Below are 21,352 nucleotides of genomic sequence, written 5' to 3' on the forward strand. Positions count from 1 at the left end.
ATGCCTCCGCTTTCTTCTAGACTAAATATCCGAAATCTAGAAAACTCCGACCAGGAGCAGGGCCCCCAGGAAACGAAACCGGGCTCTCTGGGCTCCAGCGACACTGAGGTGAAGAACCTGTCCATACCTATTCACAAGAGCAAAGAGCCTGGCGACAGAGAGCTGTCCAACGATGCCAGCAACGAGACTTCCGACTCCGACAAGCTGCTGTCTCATCTGGCGCCTTCTGCCACCGACCTGACCGAAAACGGCTTGGTTGACGGAGAAGGCTACGATGAGGAGGACGAAGATGAGCACGAGAACGAGTCCTCCCAGCCTGGCATCAAGAAGAAGGACATGCTCAAGCAGAAGAAGTTTTTTTGCAAGATCTGCAACCAGGGCTTTACCCGCAAACACAACATGGTTTCTCACGAACTCATCCACCTGAGCTCCAAGCCCCATGTGTGCACTGTGTGCGATTTATCCTTCCGCAGAATCCACGATCTCAAGCGTCATGAAAAGCTACATCTGGGCGAGAAACCGTTCCATTGCGAGAAGTGTCTTCGTCGTTTCGCTAGAACCGATGCGCTTACTCGTCACTTGAACTCGCCAAACGCTTGTCCAGGAAAGCCTCAGCCGAGCCGGGCTCTGCTGAAGAGCGATATCTTTTCTGGAGTCAAGTCCGAGTCCAAACCGCTGATCCAGCCTATTTCTTCCTCATCGTCATCGTCATCGGTGGCACCAGACGTTTCTTCGCTCAAAGCGGCAACGTCAAGTGCTACCACACCCACAGAAGGCAAGTCAGGATCAGACAATTCTGGCAGCATGAAGACGCAGGCCTACGCTGGTGCTCCCAGAAGCCTCAGCTCCGAGTCTCTGGGCAGCTTGTCCGACTCCATCAAGAAGTCCAACTATGACCTCAACCGTTGGAGAGCATACCAGCACCAGCAGGACTCTGCGACTCCAAACTCCCGCTTTCCTTACAACACGACGACTACGACGACTACGACCACAACCACAACGGAAGGGAAGCTGCACGATGGAGAGAAGTTGCCTGGCACCATGTACCACCATGTTCGCCACCGCAAGTCTCACGACTCCGAGAGACCTCCAGCTACGAAGAATGCTTCGTTTACTCCAAACGCGCCAGCTCAGCCTCAGCACTATCACCACCACTACCATCATCATCATCATCACGACGAGGAACGAGCCTCCAAACAGCAAAACCAGCTCACGCCTTCTTCGGGAAGTTGGAGTCTTGCTTCTGACCGTGAGTACCGCCCAGACGGCCACTTCAGAAAGCACGACGACTACTACCCCAAGGACATTCGTGCCCGCAAGGAACCCAAAGGCTCCCCGCCAGTACAGCACATGACCTATCCACAAGCTGGCGGTGGTACCTCACCTTACGGACCTACGGTGCCTCCAACGCAGAATCCGCAGTCTCCTCACTTTATGATGCAGCAAAGGCCGCTGGAAAACCACTACAATCAGCAGTTCTACATTGTGTCATACCAGGACGGGCAGCAGCTGCCTATGGGCATGAGAATACCCTACATTGGCAACCACAGTCAGCAAGAAATAGCACCTGCTCCTGGGTGGAGTCCGCAGAAGCTTGAGACGCCGGCATCCCACGAGAGTTCAAGTGCTGCATCGCAGCCTCCCGAAGCCACACAGAGTGACGGCCCTCAGAGGAAGTTTCCGCAAACAAACGACAAATTTGTGTCGATGAAGAGGTACAATGACTTGCTCACCTACACAAACCTGTTGCAGGACCTGCTTGCCAGTATGGACAGCAGGATCCGGATGCTTGAGAAGAGCGGTACTTCGCCTACACAAGGCTACAAAAGGGAACCAGCTGAAGATGATCGTCCAAGAAAGAGAAGCCGGGGCAACTGAGCTTTTCACACAAACACACACACGCAAACACACACACATCACACTCCTTAATTGCATACGGGGGTAGCACGTTACGCTACAGGGTATATTGTAATATTAGATCAGGTATGGGAACTAACGTAAGGGCCCTTTAGTAAGGATGTAGCAAGCATTAGAGAGAACAAGCCAAGGTGCGCTGAGCATGGGTTTTAGCGCTGTGCAGAGGTTAGGAGGGAATATCTATGATTGGTTGATTTGGTAAAAGAAATGAAGGGAATGGGCATAGTGGAATTTGCATTCTATGTAACGACAAAAATTGAAATCGGTAAAATATAATAAATTCTGAAAAACTTCGTCGAATGTTCCCGGACCACTTGGCCAAGAACGTTTAGGTCAGGCTGCGAGATGCATGGTCCAGGCAAATAGAATGTTATGTAGAGCGGTTTAAATTGGAAGTTGCCAGAAGGTTTGGGGGGTGGAAAGTCCATTTTTCCAAAAGAGAAGGTATTAGAAGCGAAGGCATAAAAAAGGAACCAGGCCGTGATTTTTGATTGGCAGATGGAAGCCTCCCTTGGGGATTTTGAACAAATTCTAATTCACGACTTCAGAAGCGAAGGCATAAAAAAGGAACCAGGCCGTGATTTTTGATTGGCAGATGGAAGCCTCCCTTGGGGATTTTGAACAAATTCTAATTCACGACTTCAGCAGCTGCAAGTCGCTGCCTCAAGGCGAAAAAGTGAGGTCACCGCTGAAGAATATAACCTATGCTTGAACACTGACGAGGCGGGAAAGTTCAGTAGATGAGGTAGTCGGGCTCGCTTGGATCTTGCCTTGCAATTCTTCATTGTTCTTTTTTTTTAAAATTGTTCTTTTATTCTGGCGATTTGGGGGGCTCCTAACAACCCCTGAAAATGCAGCCAAAAAGCCCAGTGGGACCGTGCATCTTCGGCTGTGAACCGGAGAATGTGATATAGTGAACGAGGCATGCCGAGCGTGGAGAGCCACCTTTGCTGTTTTGGCGGCTATTTTGGTTTCACGATTCGAAGGCGGATTTAACCTTTTGGCTTTGGCAAATTTGGAAAAGTTCTAGAAATCGTACCATGTGTTTCGGGGTATCTATAGATTTATCTTGCCGCCTTCCATGCCATGCAATCCTAACACTAATTCGGCAGCCGCTTTTTCAGCCAAAATAGCCTCCATTTTCAGCCTTCGTTGCCTCCATTTTTTAAAGCCTTCATTTTCCAATCTTTCAACCGTCAATGCAAAACGGCTCTTCGAGGTACAGGCGCTAGTGGGACAGGCTGTAGAGCTGCCTATGAGGTTGCTAAACGTTGGAGGTCTAAGTATTTTGCGCTCTTTGAGGAATCGAGGAGAGCGTTTACATGGAACATTGTGATACTTTTCGGTCAATAGCTTTGCATAGCAATCTTCTGAACTCTAATGGGTGGAAAGGTTATTGTGGTGCAGTGTGCAGCCACTAAGGCGTGCAATTGCAGGGTTTGATCGAAGGACCCTTGATTCAAAGCGGGGCGGTGTTCGATGGGAGGAAGTAAAGAGTAGGGATGAGTGATACGTTGTAGACAAGAGGAAGGTGGATTGAAGATGATAGGTTGAAGGGCTAAATGGTCATAGAGCCTGATCTTGGGGATGACTCATGGTCTACTCTAACGCATTGAATGTGATAGGTTGATTGTACGACGAACCTAAACGATGGTGGTGACATCAAATGTGGGTTCTGTTCAGATGATATGAGAGGTTTGTTTCGGTGAAATGAAGGATACAGACCAGAATAGGTTTGATGATAGAGGAACTAGCGTTTCGTTATAGATGGCGTTGCAATTTTCACAGCAAAGCGCTTGCACGTCAAAACTCTGAAGATCGATTTGGTTTGGCCAAATCATATCGAAATCGTCCCTCATCCAGCATATTGCTGTAAACACACTTCTTCAAATCATTCACCTTCCAAAAAACTGTGACTGTGGCAAACAAGTTGATTCTTAAGAAGACTTGCACTCAATTTCAGAATTGAGCCCGATTTGGTACAATTTTGTCACCCTTGACTGTGCACTCTACAGTAGCGAAGTATCTACCGTCGTACCTCGTAAGGCAGCCGTTTGCACCAATAAGCCCGATCAGTGATTCTTCGTGCATCATACAACATTTTAAAAGCTCATCCATCATTCAAAAATCCTTGAACCCTACGAGTCACAATCCTACTTAGTTTCATGGTATGCGACGAAAGAGCAGACGTAAGAGAAGGATGGAACACTAGTTTGACACACAAATTACTCCCCATGTTATATGAGCTTTAGTGTAAATTATAAGCTACTTTCAAGTCAACTTGAAACCAACTCAACCCGTATACCTACTTCCACCCACTTCCTCCACTACCTCTACTACCTATACTCCCCTTACCTCTCCAGCGTGGGACGGAACTTCACATTGCGCTCCATCCACCTACAAAGCAACCCTCCAAAACCCACAATAGCAGAAATCCAAAAAACAACATTTGAAACCCCCATCCAAGCCTGTCACGCCTCCACACCCTCCGTACTCCACACCCGCCGAAACCTCGCCGGAGTGACCAGGACTACCCCATACACCACCATGCATTACCCGACTTCCTCCGGCACTAACGTTTCAGAATCCCCTCCCTCTGAAATCAAAAATCATCTTCAGCAACAGAGTCCGTGACACAAAAACACAGGGGGCGGATCCTGAAACCCAAATACTGCCACAGTGCGGCGGGGTGAGACACGAAAGGCCTCCAGGCACCCATTCTGAAACAAACTATAAAAAAGTAAGGCAGAAAAGGCAAAAGCCGTACACGCCGCGAAACCCCAGGCGCCATACACAACGTCCATGTCACATTCTTGTCCAATCACATTGACACCTTTAGAATTGTGGTTTGCAGCCAGTGCGCCACCGATAAGACCCCGGTGGGACCATGCCACCCAAGCCGTAAATTATTTAAAAAGAAAAAAATTACATTTTATTGCAGCGAAACCCACGCCCTTTTATACTTGCCACTCTCGCCACCCCTCTTCTCCAGCGTGAGTATTATCTATTGTGTGCGTCCTGCTCCTGAGGTGCCCCTCGATAACCGCCCCTTATCTGTACTCCCTATCACTTCTCATACTACCACCATGAACATGTCCACATCTATAACTGCCGACGAGGACTGGCTGATTATTCTGTCTTCCTCGGATATCGACGATGAGCCTTTGCAACTGACTCCTGAAAAAAGCGACTCTGAAGAGGCGTCCCGCCCGGAAATCGCCCCTGCTGATTCGGTCAATACCTTGACTGGCAGGGACAAGATTGATGACGATTTCCAGAGATCCAAGGATTCGCCTGTTTCACAAGAGGAGAGCGTCGTGGAGATCAAGCACCGCGATGTGGATTCAGAGGCGTCGCCACTGCCTGGTTCGGGATCACCTGTGGTTCTGGAGGATCCTGGATCCACGGAGTTAAAGAAGGAGAAGGATGCGTTGGAAGGGGACCTGGAGAACGTGAAAGAGGCTCCGGAGAGCAAGTTCGAGGGCGGTTTGGTCCCGCCCGAGCCCAGAACCGAACCTGAAGAGGCCATCACGGCTTCTGTCAAGAAGGAGAACCAACCCACCATTGATACCCCCAGTTTGGAGACCCCCGCTGAGACATCAGCTGAATCGGAGTCCGTCACCAAACAGTGCTCTGCCTGTTTCATCCACAGAGCCTTTGTCCAGCTTGACTCGACCATCCGAAACGCCTCTCGCCTGATCTACAGAGCCCTTTTCGCTGATCTGTACTCGTCGCTTGACGCCAAACGCAAGGAGCTCCTTTTCGACTTCACCCTCTTCCAGCACACTCGCTACCTGGTGTTGTCGGCGCTCAATCGCCACCAGGACTTCTTGCTTTACTACGCCGTGGCGTTGGCGGTTTCGGTGGTATCTGTGGCGGCGCTTCGCCCTGCTCCACAGCCCAAGGAGCTCACTGTGAGTGAGAAACTTGCCACATTGTGGAACAATATCGCCTACGAGGAGTTGCCCCAGGAGAAGAAGCTGTTCTTCTTTGCACAAGAGGAAGCTCCACGGCAATTGCGAATCGCCAAGGTGTGGGAACGTGCAGTCGAACATTCTCCCAAGATCTGGAATCAGGGTGCGGAGGCCTCGAAACGCTTCTTCTCGAAGAGCGTTGCTTTTGGTCAGAAGCTGTGGTCAGAATTCCAGGAGCTTCCTGAGACACAGTATGCGAAGACAAGATTCGCCGAGGCGTACAACCAAACCACCGTATTTGGCAAAGAGGAGGTGCTCCCGTTTATGAAATCGAGCTGGGCTCAGAGCAAGAACGTGGCCGATGCATTTTCCGCAGAGTCCAAGGTCAAACTCCAGGGCTTCTTTGACCAGGCCAAGTCCACTTTGCAGAGCATTTCACACAACGCTGACGCCGGTTCTTCAGCAGTGGAGGCCAAGATCAAAGTATGGTGGGAGCAGGCTCGCCAGGAGGCACCAATCATGAAGTCGAGGCTCGATAAGACAAGCAGGGACTTGTACAAGAAATCGGTCCAGATCATGAGCCAATGGCTGGCTGAGCTCGAGAGATGCAGAGCTGAACTCAAGGAGGTTAAACAGCAACACGCAGCTGCTCGTGGTCACTAGGCCATGCCCCAATTAATGCTTAGTGTTTATTAGATATTTCTTTGGTTGCGAAATCTGTAGACGCTGCCGGTCTGGTATAAAGCGTCTACCAGCAGCGTTGGTGAGGGTCGTGTGCGATTCAATACACCCAGGCAGTCTATATTTCAGCGTTGGCTCAGTAAAACCCCAAACCACAATGGGTATGTCCACGCTTACCACAAGGTGTGAAATTTTATATTAACAAGCAGGAATTCCAAAGTTTTTTCGGTTTATCTCCGAGAGATGGCCTCTAATCTCCCAGTTGGTCGAGGGCGACAATGTCCCAGAGTTTGACAATTTGTACCTTGATATGAATTCCATTCTCCATACGTGTACCCATGCTAACCATCTGAGCTTGACGAGGATGAGCGATGACCAGATATACGCGGCAATTTTCAATTATATTGATCATTTGTTCGATATCATCAAGCCCAAGGAGGTGTTCTACATGGCCATTGATGGCGTGGCACCTAGAGCTAAAATGAATCAGCAACGTGCCAGAAGATTCCGGACGGCTTTTGAGGCAGAAGAGAATCTCAAAAAAGCGATTGCTCAGGGAGCCGAGATCCCCAAGGAGGATCCTTTCGACTCCAACGCCATTACCCCAGGTACGGAGTTCATGGCCAATTTGACCGACAATTTGAAATACTTTATCCACAAGAAGATGTCGGAGGACACCCGCTGGTCCAGCATCAAGGTGGTGCTTTCGGGACACGAGGTTCCAGGTGAAGGTGAGCACAAGATCATGCAGTTTATCAGAACCATGAAATCACAGTCCAGCTATAACCCCAACTTGAGACACTGCATTTACGGTTTGGACGCTGACTTGATCATGTTGGGTTTGGTGACGCATGACTCCCACTTCTCCTTGTTGCGTGAGGAGGTGACCTTCGGGCCCAGCTCCCAGAATAAGAGTAACGATGTTCACGACCAAAAGTTTTTCTTATTGCATTTATCCTTGCTAAGAGAGTACTTGGCCTTGGAGTTCAAGGACTTAGAAAACAACCTTTCTTTTGAATATGACTTTGAGCGGGTGTTGGACGACTTCATCTTGATCATGTACGTCATTGGTAACGATTTCTTACCTAACTTGCCCGACTTGCACATCAACAAGGGTGCTTTCCCACTTCTATTGGGAACGTTTAAGCAGAGTATGCTTCATTCAGACGGTTACTTGAACGAAGGTGGTAAGATAAATTTCAAGAGATTTGGCACCTGGCTTGAGTACTTGTCGGAGTTTGAGTTGGAGAACTTTGAGAAGCAGGATGTCGATGTCGACTGGTTCAACAAAAGATTGGAAGAGATCTCCATCACTGGTGAAAAGAAGAGAGAAAGATCCGGTAAGTTGCTTGTGTTGAAGGACCAGAAGACCTTGGTTCACCTTATAAAACCATGGATTTTGGAGGTGGGTCACCGTCCTGTCAAGGAGCTTTTGGAATTGGCTGACAGCCAAACCTTGCCTACGCTTTCTTTGCCTAAGGATGAAGTAGAGCACCATCTTGAATTCTTCAAGCAGTTCGCTTTGGAGGCGGGCTTCCTCATTGTCCATTCCAGGTCGAAGGACACTTATGAGGCTATCTACGACGTTGACGGTATTTCACCCTATGAGAGTCCCGAGGACTTCAACGAAAGAGTTGCTGAGTTGAAGAAGGTGATCAGAAAGTATCAAAACGCTAACATGTTTGCCACTGAGGAGTTGATGAAGGAGACGAAAGACTTGTACGACGCTAAGTTCGTTGACTGGAAAGACAAATACTACAGAGACAAGTTGCATTTTTCAATTCACGATAATGACAAGATGATTGATTTAACGAGACATTACTTGGAGGGTTTGCAATGGGTTTTGTACTATTACTACAAGGGTTGCCGCTCCTGGAGTTGGTACTTCAGGTTCCACTACGCACCCAGAATTTCTGATATCGCCATTGGTATCAAGGACATGTTGGAGAAGAATGAAACCGAGGTTCCATTCGAACAGTCCACTCCATTCAAGCCGTTTGAACAGCTTATGGCTGTGCTTCCTGCCAGATCCAGGAAGTTGATGCCTGACGTTTACAGACCATTGATGACTGATGAGCATTCTCCTATCAAGGACTTTTACCCACATGAGGTTGATGTGGATCTTAATGGTAAAACCGCATCCTGGGAAGCTGTCGTTTTGTTGGACTTTGTTGATGAGAAGAGGCTTCTTGAGGTGTTGAAGCCTGTAGAATCCAAGCTCCTGCCAACAGAAACGAAGAGAAACAGCTATGGTAAGGACATTATCTTTATCTACAACCCACAGAATGACTCTGTCTATCCAACCCCACTTCCTGGATACTTCCATGACATTGAGCATGACAGATGTTACGAGGAATACTTTGAATTGCCACCCTTGGATCCTGAATTCAAGTTTGCCTTGCCTGAGGGCGCCAAGTTGGGTAAAGAGCTTTTAGCAGGTTTCCCAACGCTTTACACCATTCCATTTACATCCGATTTGTACTTATCAGAGGTCAAGGTTTTCAATTTCCCATCGAGATCTGAGTCGATGAACCTTAAGCTTGACAACATTTGGAGTGATATTTCGATACAACAGTTCAGTCAAAAGTTTTTGGGTAAGATCGTTTACAGCAATTGGCCATTCTTGACTGAATCGAGGGTCACTGAAGTGTGGGATGGTCTGTTCAAGTACGAGAAGATCAAGGCGGGCACTGGTCGTAAATTCATTGTCAATGAGTTGACTTCCGATGAACACAGAGAATTTTCCCAGATCAAGTCAGGCCTTCGTAATGAATATGCCAAGACCAAGGCCGTTCATCTCAAGAACATCGAGGCCATTGTGTTCGTTCAGCGTATCAAGGGTATGGTCAGAGCTCAGTCTGGTGCTTACGTCAAGTCATTCCACTACGATACGGAGCCAGTGCCAATCCAGATGATTGTTGAGGAGGTTGTTAATGAGGACGAGAGATATGCGGTCAAGCCACCTAAGCCAATCGATGAGGAATTCCCCGTTGGATTACCAGTTGTCTTCTTGGGTGCTTTTGCCTACGGTGCTCCTGCTACTATCGCAGGATACACTGGTAACGACAAGATCAATGTCAGGGTTGACAAGATCCAGTCCACCTTGGAACCCAACATCGGTAAGAAGCGTTTGCAGATTGAGGAGCGCGAGATTAGATATCTCAGTTCCTACGAGGCTGCCAAGGCTTTGAGATTGAATGGTCTCTTCTTGTCGAGGATCACAAGTGCTTTCATGCTCAGAGACAAGAAGGCGGGTCGTGTCAATGTTGGTTTGGATATCAAGAACGATGCCCGTCGTGTGAAGGTTTTGGGCTACACAAGAAAAAGTGGCAGATTCTGGGAGTACTCGCCATTGGCTATGAAGTTGATCAAGGACTACCAGGAGAAGTTCCCCAAGCTTTTCAAGAACCTTGTCAACCTCAAGGACCGTCGTGATATGCCACCTATCGAGGAGGTCAGCAGCGAGGCAGAGGTGCAAGAGGTCCGCAGATGGTTGAAGGCTGCCAAGTCCGAGATGGTCCAAGTTTCCTTGGAGTCTGAGTCTTTGACTAGATTCAGTATCGCTGCCATTGAGGACTTCATGGATGACTACATGACCAGACCACTCCCATTGTCCAACAAGGATATCAAGGGTGTTCCCAAGGAGGCCATCATCAACCCTAGTGCCTCGTACCAGTTGTTGGGCAACCAGAGATACGATCTTGGAGACCGTGTCATCTACGTCCAGGACTCCGGTAAGGTGCCTAAGTTGACCAAGGGTACCATTGTCAGCATCACCGCCGTGGGAACGAAAACATCCTTGGGTGTTGTTTTCGATGAACCACTTGTGAACGGTAACAACATGAGCGGCAAGTTGAAGACCAACAGAGGTATGATCATTGACTCCTCGCTTGTGTTGAACATCACCAACAGACAATTAGTGTTCCACTCCAAGGCTTCTAAGGACAAGAAGCCATTGACAGAGCAAGAAAGAGCTGCCAGAGCTAGACAGGCTGAGATTGCCAAGGCCAAACAAGCCGAGGCACAGGAGAAGGTTGACAAGGAGAAGACCTCCAAGCACACCAACGAGATCCTCTCGTTGCTTAAAAAGAACAAGGACCAGGCTGAGGAAAAGGGCGACTCTGATTCCAAGAAAAAGGAGGCCCAGGAAGCCGACGAGGCTGCCGTTCACGATGCCAACCGTGTGAGACAACTTTACGGCCAGATTTACTCCAACGTCATGAGCCAGGGAAGTGTTCCTCCAAACGGCATGGTGATTCCACCACATTTGTATGGCGGATCAGGCCAGGCCCCTCCACCCCAGGGTCAACAAATACCCGTTGTTCCTGGTGTCCCATTGCCTCCACAGTTCTTCCAGCAAGCACCTCCTCAGCAGCAATCAGCCCAGCAGATTCCTACTGGACCTGCCGCTGAGAACAAGCCAAATGGCCAAAACGAGTCCTCAAGAGGAGGCCGCGGTGGTCGTGGTGGTAGAGGCAGAGGCAACTTCAGAGGCCGTGGTAGAGGCAGAGGAGGAAGAGGCGACTCCAAGGCTCCACAGGAAAGCAAGTGATTGCCAGTATATAGCTAAAGATATTCAGTTAAAAGATGTATTTACACGTATTTACAGGGATGATGGGTTATCTTTTGGGGGACTGTTGTCTTTTGAAGAACTGTTCGTTTCTGTCTTGGAATCAGCAGATTTGGACTCTGAAGAACCTTCTCCGGGTAGATTGACCAATCCTAGCGAATCCCAGTCGGATTTCTCCATAAGCTGGTTGTCCATACGACATTGAAGGTACTTTTTTGCGAGAATTCGGCAGTTTGGTGCGTTCTTGTTCTCTGTGAATTTCATACACTTGAGGTACTCCATCATCTGGTCTTTGCAGTCACCATAGTGATCCAAAGGAAAGGATCCTCTTTCGGGAGGTGTGGGTGTCCAACTTTTGAAGTTGCCGCCTGGCGTTAGTGAATTTTTGGGATAATCAAAGATTGTACATACCTGGAGCTCCGGAAGCCATTGGAAGAAGAGGTGTAGGTGAAGTGGGCAGATATCGAGTCCGGTCACGTGTGGGAAGTACCTGGGATTTGGGTATGGTGAAGTGGTGGGATCGTAGAAATGGGTTTTTAATTTATTTATTTTGGTTTTTTGAGCTAATGGTTCCATTGATAGAAGGCCTTGGTGTTGTGATGTGTGTTGGGAGGTTGAGTGTTCGGAGTTCAGCGCTGGTACAGTAGAGAGATAGTAATCAGAGTTCTTGTTTAGATGAACAATATTAAAAACATTAAATAATTAAAGAAGCCAATCAGCTCGCTTTTCACCGGTTACGTTCATTGAATTTAAATGAAAAGACAGGAATGTCAGAGATACCAGACTTTGACGTGCTACTTGCATTGTATCGATATAGAACCAAGTAGAACTAAGCTATTGTACCTGCCAGACTAAAACAAAATTACGCTTTGTGATATAGCGTTTTTAATCTAAGAGAAGCACAATCATTCAACAACCATCTTACAATCATCCAATAATTCTACCTGAACGCTGTTTGATGCACCTCCCAGCTTTTGGAGAATGGCTGCGAAATACTACCAATTGAGAGAAATGCAACACACCACAAACCACCCTTTACAAATCTCCAAATCAGCTACTTCCAATAACGACTCCTCCAAACAATCCAACCAAACCACCCAGATATCGATTGCTCTACACTCGCTTTCGGTTGCCTAGTTGGGTTCCTCTCTGTAGATTCCGATATCCTCCTAGCGGCTTTCCTGGTGGTGGCACATCCTTCTAGAACGAATCTAAAATTGATGGAGATATCAACGAAATACTAATGGAAACCTTCCAATTCCTTCAGTATCAAGCCTCCTGAGAGATATCAAACATGCAAACACACCTCCAGGATGCTGGGGGCTCGGCCTTAGTGAAACCGGACATTGGCTCGTAAAACGGTAAAAGCCGAAAAAGAAACGCCTTCAGCCTCATTTCGCTACAAGCTGCTCATAACACCCTTGACACCTTCCCTAGCCTGTTTGTCCACATTCACCAACAGAGATCTGTAAACGCATAGACAATGGGCATTGCTACCGAAGCATATGCTTCGGCGTTAGAGCCAACGGCTTTTGACACATGCACCTTGAGGACCTCGGTTCAGCGGTACAGCAGGTGAAGCACTACTGAGGGTTTTGGAACCCATTGTGTTTTTCACTGGACCTACTCACTATGTAGTTTTCATGCTCCGCTGAGTAAGCATGTGGAGGCATGATGTTGTTGAACTCGACCAGCCATACAAACCGCCATCACCAAAAAGGTGGAGTTTAGTAGTTTAAAGGCTAAAATAAAGCGATCACTGTAATACTCAGTCCATCGCTCTTACATTGAATGTTCATTTCTTAGAAGGAGGGTGCTGCGTGGGACCAACTCCGTATGCGCCAGCTCCTAAACCCCACAAAAACGCAACCTATTTTAAAAAAAGCGTGAACTAGCTCAGGGGCTAATTTCTCCGGAAATTCCCAATAAACTCTATCTAAGTGACCTTAGCGGCACGGTCGGCTCCCTCGGGTGGACCAATAGGGCTAACCGTTTTTTCTTTTCGAGAACCCGTGGAATTCCTCCCTATATACAGTAACACCCTCCCACTATCTATTCCATCAAAAAACGTCCATCAAAATAACCGTCCAATGTTCTCCAATCACTCCATAACGCTCTCGTTTGCAGCCATTCTCCACATCTCGCTCGGGCGCGCCGTGAGGTGAGTCGCCGTCCTGCACAGAAGCGCGATTTCCCCGGGCGGTGCCCCTCCCTCGGACGGACGGAAGCACCGGGGTCTTGTGACATGGCCATAGTTAACGCTCCAGCACCAACGCTGCCCAGCCATGTTTGTAGAGGAGCTCTCGGCGTTAACGTCCCTAGACTACTGGTAAGGCGGAGAATCGCCTAACCCCGGCGCGCTGGCGGCTGCAAAAACGGCATCTTCATGTTCCGTTCTCGGCCGTTGTACTGCGGAGACAAAACGCCCATTGATTTTTCACCAGCCATCTGCCAGCGGCATTGTAGAATAGACCCTAGAATTTGGAAAATCGACAAAACTTCTTTTTGCCTTCGCTTGTGAAGACATCGTATTCTTCAAGAAAATCGAAAAAAAAAGAAAATTTCTGTGCACCGCCAAATTGTGGGGATCGACAAATCAACTCGGTTCCTACTCACTTTCTCGCGATCAACAACCACTTCTTCCTCATGGCTGAAAGAGCTAAAGAGATCTTCGACCAGTTTGCGTCGTTCGACCCGGTCAGCAACAAAAAGTTCTTGCTGCTTCCGGAATTCGTCCTGATTCTCGCCCCATTCCCAAATGACCTTCCTTCCCAGTCCTACTCGTTGCTTTACTTAATTGCCGACAGAGGCGATAAGGGCTACGTGGACGAGTCTGATTTTGTTCATTTCACCACCACCTTGACCGGCACCGATGGCGAGTTCAAGTTGTTGTTCAATCTTTTGGCCAACGACAAGCACAAGTTGTCGTACGCCAGGTGTATCGACATGTTGAACGCTTTGAACAAGGCCATCGACCCCAACTACCAGCCCAAAAAGCTCAAGTTGAACTGGGCGTACTTGGAGCGGTTTTTTGCGCCCAACGGCGAGATTGACTTCCAGGATTTCATCTCCTTGGTCAACTACCTCCCAGTGACCAAGTTGATTGGTGGGTTTGAGGTCAGAGCAGGCCGCCTGGGCGTGATTTCCCAGGACGAGTTCCACCACTTGTTGCAGAGCAACTTGAGCCATAAGCTCTCGATCAAGTTGCAGAAGAACTTGGCCTCTTTGCCTGAGTACTTCAACCAGGACAAGTTCACCTTGTCCAACGTGTTGTTCGTATACAACTGCTTGAACAAGCTTGATTTGGTCAACGAGGTGATTGCCAACACGCCGCCCACCACCAAGGACAAGGCCGACATTTTGATCAACAAGAAGGACTTGTACACCCACTTGAACGACCACCTCCTCAAGTCCTCCAACTTCAAGCCCATCACCACCAAGGAGATCGACTTGTTGTTCTACTTGATCGACAAGAACGAGGAAACCATCCCTCGCCGTGAGTTGATTTCCTTCTTGAACCCCAACTACCTCAACAACGAGCCCACCTTGTACTCGATCTTCGACCATCCTGCTGCCCAGCCTGTGCGTGAAGACAACTTCTCCTTGTGGCCTATTTTCGACTCCTTGTACTCCTTCTTCTTGGGCTCCATCGCCGGCTGTATAGGTGCCACTGTCGTCTACCCAATTGACTTGGTCAAGACGAGAATGCAGGCCCAGAAACACAAGGCTCTTTACGACAACTCGCTTGACTGTTTCAAGAAGATTCTCAAAAAGGAGGGTTTCAAGGGCTTGTACTCTGGTTTGGCTGCCCAGTTGGTCGGTGTCGCTCCTGAAAAGGCTATCAAGTTGACCGTTAACGACTTGGTTCGTGGTATCGGCTCCAACGACGACGGCTCCATCACCATGGGTTGGGAAATTCTCGCCGGTTCGTCGGCCGGTGCTTGTCAGGTCATCTTCACCAACCCATTGGAAATCGTCAAAATCAGATTGCAAATGCAGGGTGGTAAAGCCAAGGAGTTGAAGCCCGGTGAGATTCCACACAAGCGTTTGACGGCCGCCCAGATCATCAGACAGCTAGGCCTCAAGGGTCTTTATAAGGGTGCCAGTGCCTGTTTGTTGAGAGATGTGCCCTTCTCGGCCATCTACTTCCCCACGTATGCCAACATCAAGTACCACTTGTTCAACTACGATCCTCATGACCCCAACAAAAGACATTCGCTTAGAACATGGCAATTGTTGCTTTCCGGTGCGTTGGCTGGTGCCCCAGCTGCCTTCTTCACCACGCCGGCGGATGTCATCAAGACCAGATTGCAAGTTGAGACGAAGCACGGTGACGTCAAGTATAGAGGTATCCTTCATGCTTTCGGTCTCATCATGAAGGAGGAGGGTGTTTCTGCTTTCTTCAAGGGTTCGCTTGCTAGAGTGTTCAGATCATCGCCTCAGTTTGGTTTCACCTTGGCCTCCTACGAGTTGTTACAGAGATTATTCCCCTTGCACCCTCCAAACACCAAGGAGTCGAACTTCAGAGCTGTCAGTGGATACCCTGGTGTTTACAACTTGACCAACGACCAAGTGTACGGCCTGCAGTCTAGAGACATGTTCTTCAACCAGGATAAATTGTTCAAGCAGCACGGTTTGACCAGCCCTAATAAGGACTTGTCCAATGCCTTGGTGAAGTTGCCTGCTGACTATGTGTACAAGTCCCTGGACGCTGTGAAGTTGTTGTTGGATATCGACTACAAGTTTGGCAAGTTTGACTACAACTCGTACGCTCAATTCATCAAACGCTAAATTTATGTGTCATGACTTCTATTCCCCGTGGGTCCTGCCCTCGACCTATTTTAACCCGTTTTTATATGTCATTCCGAATACAAAAGCATAGATTGTTGCCCTGGCGTGATTCCATCATGATTGTAAGTTGAGCTTTAGAATGTGGGTTCCTGCTTTCAGTGATATGAAGACGTTATGGTTCTTGTAATCCACAAACGCAGTGTACTTGTCAGGAGGAAAGTTTAAACTGTCCGAGTCAATTCTCTCGCATTCTCCATTGACGTTGATAAGAAGGATTTGGGAAGGAGATTCTGCAATAACGAGAATTTTATGGTATATGAAGCATATCGGTGTATTTCCTCTGATCGAAACTTTCAATCTCTTCACATCTCCTGTCCAATCTCGTTTCTCAGCGTCCCAATGCCTGATTTCGACTTCATTTGCCGTGATGATAAAAAATACTTCAGCATCCTGTTCGGTGATCCTAAAGTGTCGAAGAATTGGGCTGTCCAAGTGCACGTACTCTGCATCAAGATCGTCCTTTACGAACAAGGTCATGTCCTCGAAACCCAGTAGCAAATTGGCATTCACCAATAGGTCTTGCGGATTTTTCAAGTCAATGTGAAAAATGTCTTGGTACTCCATTTCGTCCTCATAGAATTCCAGAATGGGTAGCTTGACAATCCAGCTTCCTGTGCTCTTTCCTATAGTACTCACAAAATAGACAGTTTCGTTTGAAACGGCACAGTTGTCAAACCCCCAATCGTCAGGCTCAAGAGTCTCTTCGATATGTTCACGTTCTTTTAAATTACCGAGAATCCAATTCAAGGTCGTTTCACTTACCTCAAGTTCTTTCCAACTGTAAGCCCACGAGCCCTTCAAAGGGAAAATGTACCGTTCATCACTAACTAGTGCTCCAGTGAAGGACATATCATAGAAGCTGCCGTTGCAAAACGGCTTCCAGAACGATCCTAGTGGGTATATAGCCAATCCCAATTCTCTATCCTGATGATTGAAGTAGATGGAACTTTCGCTGTTGTTCAACATGGGCCAAACAGTGATGCCCGGAAGGAGCTTACTAGTGCCATGTTTTAGAAGATTGTATATGGATGGCTCTTTTTCACCATCACCTTGCATCTTTAGATGCTTGATTTCGATGTAGTTGGAATCTTCGCGGAGTTGAAATTTACGAGGTGGTTTCGTAATTTCAGCCGCATGAGATTTAGACTGCTGGACAAGGAGATCACTTTCAGCGTTGATAATGCATTGATCTATACGCATGAACCACATTACATTCGACCCAGCGGAATGCCTGAGTTGATCTTCCACATTATTCTCAGCTCCAATATCACCTGGACCTCATCATCTATCAAGGAATGTACCACGAGCAACTCTCCAGCGACAAGTAAAGAGCGTCGTTGGCACCCTCAAACATCCAGTGCAAAGAGTACGGTATCCAGCTGAAGAATTCACTCTCAAAGTGCACACAGCGACGATTTGTAAGATCGTATGCCATGAAACAACCCCTAGTTTCTTCGATGACGAAAACATCCTTAAAAAGAAATGCTATTGGTTCATGATATTCATCTCTCTTCCTCGGAACAGTGGTCGTGAACTCGTCCCACTGCATCATTTCCTTTTGAAAGTCTCGTAGCTCGATGGAGTCCTCTGTGACGGCAATGAATGTGATGATATCGTCCAGTTTGTTGTATCTGTGATGCGAATAGAGATCTTTGCCGACATTCCAGGAGGAACACTGGAGCAAGTCAGTCACCATGACAATGTCCATCCGAATGCAAGAGACGTATACTCCTTCAACTTTCGGGTCTCTTGGAACACCATCTCCATCCGTGAGCTCCGCGTGGCACCACAAGGGTAGGGAATGGAAAAGATCGGTGAACTTCACCACAAGGACGAAGTTGTGGCTGAAGAGAAAAATCGTATCTGCGTTAGCTGTTTGACAGTAGAAGATTGGTACATCCTCGTAGGTTTCACGTTCGTAATCCCTCAATATCGTTTTGGAAATACACATGGTGTCACCATGCTGGTCGCTCACAAGAAGCCTGTCGCCGTCATGGTCCAATGCACATAGATAGTCATTGTCCTTGGTGATGACTCCAGATATCAGTTCTAGCTTGGGTGACCAAAAACGAGCATCAAATTGAAAGTTAGAACCATGCAAATCAGCCAACCCATAATATCTTTCGTGGAAATCGATGCCGATCGCCTTAGTCTTGTAATCTATCAGGTCTGGCGCCAAAGGGTAGAAGCTATTATTAACAATAAGAGTTGGTCGGCACTGCTCCAATCTTTTCATAAGCGTCGGCAAATAGGAAAACTGAGTTACTCCTAATCTCACGGCGAGGTCCAAACTCACGAGATCCATATTGTGGAACCCCTCCTTCACAAACACCTCATCTCGTCCTGTTACTGTGGTTTCATTTTCTGTACGACGAGATTTTCGACAATGCTCTGTGGGGCAAGTCAGCGAAGTAGGCCGCTTGTCGGCTGTACCTGGTGCATCAAGGACCGGGTAAGCGGCGTCTTCCTTTATCATGAAATGAATGTGGTTATCTTTTTGAGAGTTGATAATCCTGCAGCGCGCCTCACAAATCACCAGTGTGGTTACGAAAAGGTGCCTAAAACGGGATCATATCAGTACCTCGATGTTCATCTTATGCTGGAGGGCTTCACTCAAAAACGAATGTCGTTGTCTCGGTGGATAGGTACATCTTGTTGTCATGGAAGATGACCTCAAAATGTGGCTCACTGAGGTTGAGGTTCCTGATTGCGGAACACTCGAATCGTTCAATTCTCTTCTCCTTAAGGTCAATGGCCACAAAATTGCCTCTATCTTCTTCACAAATTAAAATGGCATTGTATAAGAAGGCTATTGGCATCAGATTGTTATGTTCCTGGCGTGAGACCATGGAACCATCGCCAGTCCACCGTGTGTCATCACCCTCTTTTATCATTAACTCCCTCACAATCACACCCTGATTTGTTATCAAGGCAAATGTAACAAATGTGATGTCTCCCACAACTCTCGTGTATTTAAAGTGCTGAAAGATCTCGATAGTAAGATCCCAAGAAACGTAGTCACCTAGAGCGACGAAACATAAGTGAGTGCCACGAATAAACGAAAGACCACTTTCATCCACAACTGCATCTTCGGCATCTCCTTGGGGAACAGGCATATCAAGTGCCAGAGCAGGCTTCTGATTGAGGTGGAAGTTCTCAAGCAGTAGAAACAAAATTTGACGGTCTGTCAAGATGTAGACAGTATCCGCTGACACTGTCCAGCTATAAATACGAATGTCATCTGGATCAAATGCATCCACAGCACCTAGAGTCCGTAAAAGGTCCCAGTTCAATTCATAGCGAGTTCCTTCATTGTTGATAGCTTGGAACGGGCACATGTAACTATCGAAAAAGATGTAGTCAAGCGTGTCTGTTTTGATGCCTTTGAACGTTGTTCTCTCATGTGTGCTGCTTTGTCCTTTAGGTATGAGAGGATAATCTTCCAAAGGTAGTGGGGTCGTGCCTGCATTTCTGGTCAGCGGCTCGTAAAATACAACTTCATTTTCGGAACCTTTCAGGCCGAAGCCGTATGGATGGATGGCATAATCGATTTTCTTGAAGTATTTCAAGTTCTTGAGTTTGGATACGATTTCCGGAAGATAGGAGAAAGGAGTCTCGCCGAGGCGCAGGGCAAGGACCGAACCTTCAGGGTCATTGTATGGGGTTGTCATTTGACGGTTTAAAGCCAACGGAAGGTTTTTCTTTAGCTTCTTCTCGTGTTCCTTGTTCCTCCTGTCCTGGCGCTTTCTGCGATCCTGAGCCTGAACTGCGTTGTTGGTGTACCGTTTATTGAACCGGTTCTCTCCGTTGGTGATAGCAAAATACCTGCCCCTTTCATCGTCGTAATAAAATCCCGGAATAGGTGGGGGATTATTGGGCATCAAAGGACCTTGTGGTAGATGATGTGCTGAGCGGCATGTGTGCAGTAGTGTTAGTTAGGTGATGACTTGATGGGAATTGTCCTCCTTTGACGCCATGAATCTTATTGAGATGGGATCGTGATTTTTTGTTATTTTGGTTTTGTTTGACTGGTTTGCAATTAGCCTTTTGTAGAACCTACACGTGTTGCCATTGTGTTGTCAACGCAATCAGCTGGAAGGAATGCTTAACAGAAGTAATGCCGGTGGATTGTTTAAAAGCGTTCTTGATGATGGACGTGTCTTTCACAGCTGTAACAATTGAAGCTTCATGATCAGACTTGGTGTGTCCTGACTATCGTTGGGTTCCTTGTTAGAATGCCCATCTGTATGGCTGCGAAAACAAGACAGTGGGATAATGATAATCAACAGAGCGGTTGTAGAGGCCATCTCAATGTGATTCCATAAGCCTGAGAGCTCATTTGATGGCGCAACTGACCACATCAAACACCAGTGATCGTCTCATTAGCATACCATGTCATACCATGACATACAATATGACTTAGTCCGCATAGTAACGCCATATCAGCGAAACGCAGTTCACGATAACCGTATGTCATTCCCTCTTGACACTCAATCCGCAAATTAATTGACCTCAACTCCCTACCTCCCCAACTTCTTTGATCAAAGGAATCAGTCGTAATCGTACTCGGTGTAGGACTCCGCAGATGCTCTGGCGACGACCTTGCTGAGGTGCTGGGCATTCCGCTTCTCTAAAAGCCGCTCTTCAAACCCATTGCTTCTGTCAATTCCATCCCAAAACCATCCAGCTGGGATTTTGAACCGGTTGCTTGGATTGAGTCCTTTGTTGTAGGTTGGTCTGATGGAGGTGCTTGTTTTGACCTCGCCAGTGGGGGCAAGGGGGTCATCGAAACGCTGCTTTTGCGTCATATGAGCGATGTACTCGTCATCATTCACGGAAACATCGAAACGGGTAGCTTTACTGAGCTTCTCTTGCATCTCAGCTTCTTGAAGCCTGCCGACCTCAGATTGGTTGATTCGCTGCTGCCTTTCAATTGCCTCTTTTTCCTTAGCTTCTCTTTCAGCCTTAAGCTCTAGACTCCTTTTCTCTAGATCAACAATTCGTCCTGAGGCGTCTCTGTAAACTGTTGAAGCCATATTCTGCTCCCTGGCTATTTCATCTGCCGAGGGTTCTTTCGGCGTAACCTGTTGATCCGATTTGACCGTTTCTCCTGTATCTATACGCCGGAAACCTTTGTTTTCCTTCATCGGTTTGTCCAGGGTAATTGCAGGAGCACCTTCATCGTCGGACTCTGGATCTAGAGGTTCTTTTTCTGGCTCAGTTTGGAGTTCGGGCTGCTGGACAACAACAGGGGTAGATTGGGTTTTTGATTTCTTTTTCTTATTCTTCTTTTCCGGCCCGCCGGATAGATACTTGGCGAGATAATCGGCTCTGGCCATTAAGAGTTGATGTTTAGATGAGGGTCTACGCAGGATTATCACGATGAGTTATAGTACATACATCTATTTGGCAGCCACAC

At 47.6% G+C, this 21,352-nt stretch overlaps 8 protein-coding genes across 8 annotated transcripts; 3 read left to right on the plus strand and 5 right to left on the minus strand.

The window, feature by feature from the left end:
- On the plus strand, positions 1 to 1,878 carry OFI1 (Ofi1p; the record flags this gene model as incomplete). Its single annotated transcript, XM_024860294.1, has 1 exon — positions 1 to 1,878. One exon carries the CDS (start codon positions 1 to 3, stop codon positions 1,876 to 1,878), a length of 1,878 nt encoding a protein of 625 aa, XP_024711512.1.
- A 3,125-nt stretch (positions 1,879 to 5,003) lies between these two features.
- Positions 5,004 to 11,064, plus strand: KEM1 (chromatin-binding exonuclease; the record flags this gene model as incomplete). The annotated part of the gene is made up of 2 exons (XM_024860295.1): positions 5,004 to 6,458; positions 6,775 to 11,064. 2 exons carry the CDS (start codon positions 5,004 to 5,006, stop codon positions 11,062 to 11,064), a joined length of 5,745 nt encoding a protein of 1,914 aa, XP_024711513.1.
- A 51-nt stretch (positions 11,065 to 11,115) lies between these two features.
- COX19 (Cox19p) lies at positions 11,116 to 11,512 on the minus strand (the record flags this gene model as incomplete). The annotated part of the gene is made up of 2 exons (XM_024860296.1): positions 11,116 to 11,450; positions 11,494 to 11,512. 2 exons carry the CDS (start codon positions 11,510 to 11,512, stop codon positions 11,116 to 11,118), a joined length of 354 nt encoding a protein of 117 aa, XP_024711514.1.
- A 2,216-nt stretch (positions 11,513 to 13,728) lies between these two features.
- AGC1 (amino acid transporter) lies at positions 13,729 to 15,873 on the plus strand (the record flags this gene model as incomplete). Its single annotated transcript, XM_024860297.1, has 1 exon — positions 13,729 to 15,873. The coding sequence occupies one exon, from the start codon at positions 13,729 to 13,731 to the stop codon at positions 15,871 to 15,873; it is 2,145 nt and encodes a 714-aa protein (XP_024711515.1).
- A 114-nt stretch (positions 15,874 to 15,987) lies between these two features.
- On the minus strand, positions 15,988 to 16,989 carry C7M61_004986 (uncharacterized protein; the record flags this gene model as incomplete). Its single annotated transcript, XM_024860298.1, has 1 exon — positions 15,988 to 16,989. The coding sequence occupies one exon, from the start codon at positions 16,987 to 16,989 to the stop codon at positions 15,988 to 15,990; it is 1,002 nt and encodes a 333-aa protein (XP_024711516.1).
- Positions 16,990 to 17,221: 232 nt separating this feature from the next.
- On the minus strand, positions 17,222 to 18,238 carry C7M61_004987 (uncharacterized protein; the record flags this gene model as incomplete). Its single annotated transcript, XM_024860299.1, has 1 exon — positions 17,222 to 18,238. The coding sequence occupies one exon, from the start codon at positions 18,236 to 18,238 to the stop codon at positions 17,222 to 17,224; it is 1,017 nt and encodes a 338-aa protein (XP_024711517.1).
- Positions 18,239 to 18,542: 304 nt separating this feature from the next.
- C7M61_004988 (uncharacterized protein) lies at positions 18,543 to 19,814 on the minus strand (the record flags this gene model as incomplete). The annotated part of the gene is made up of 1 exon (XM_024860300.1): positions 18,543 to 19,814. The coding sequence occupies one exon, from the start codon at positions 19,812 to 19,814 to the stop codon at positions 18,543 to 18,545; it is 1,272 nt and encodes a 423-aa protein (XP_024711518.1).
- A 669-nt stretch (positions 19,815 to 20,483) lies between these two features.
- On the minus strand, positions 20,484 to 21,272 carry C7M61_004989 (uncharacterized protein; the record flags this gene model as incomplete). The annotated part of the gene is made up of 1 exon (XM_024860301.1): positions 20,484 to 21,272. One exon carries the CDS (start codon positions 21,270 to 21,272, stop codon positions 20,484 to 20,486), a length of 789 nt encoding a protein of 262 aa, XP_024711519.1.
- Between the last annotated feature and the right edge of the window lie 80 nt (positions 21,273 to 21,352).

Source organism: Candidozyma pseudohaemuli, assembly GCF_003013735.1.
Source record: "Candidozyma pseudohaemuli strain B12108 chromosome Unknown scaffold00020, whole genome shotgun sequence".
NCBI lineage: Eukaryota > Fungi > Ascomycota > Pichiomycetes > Serinales > Metschnikowiaceae > Candidozyma > Candidozyma pseudohaemuli.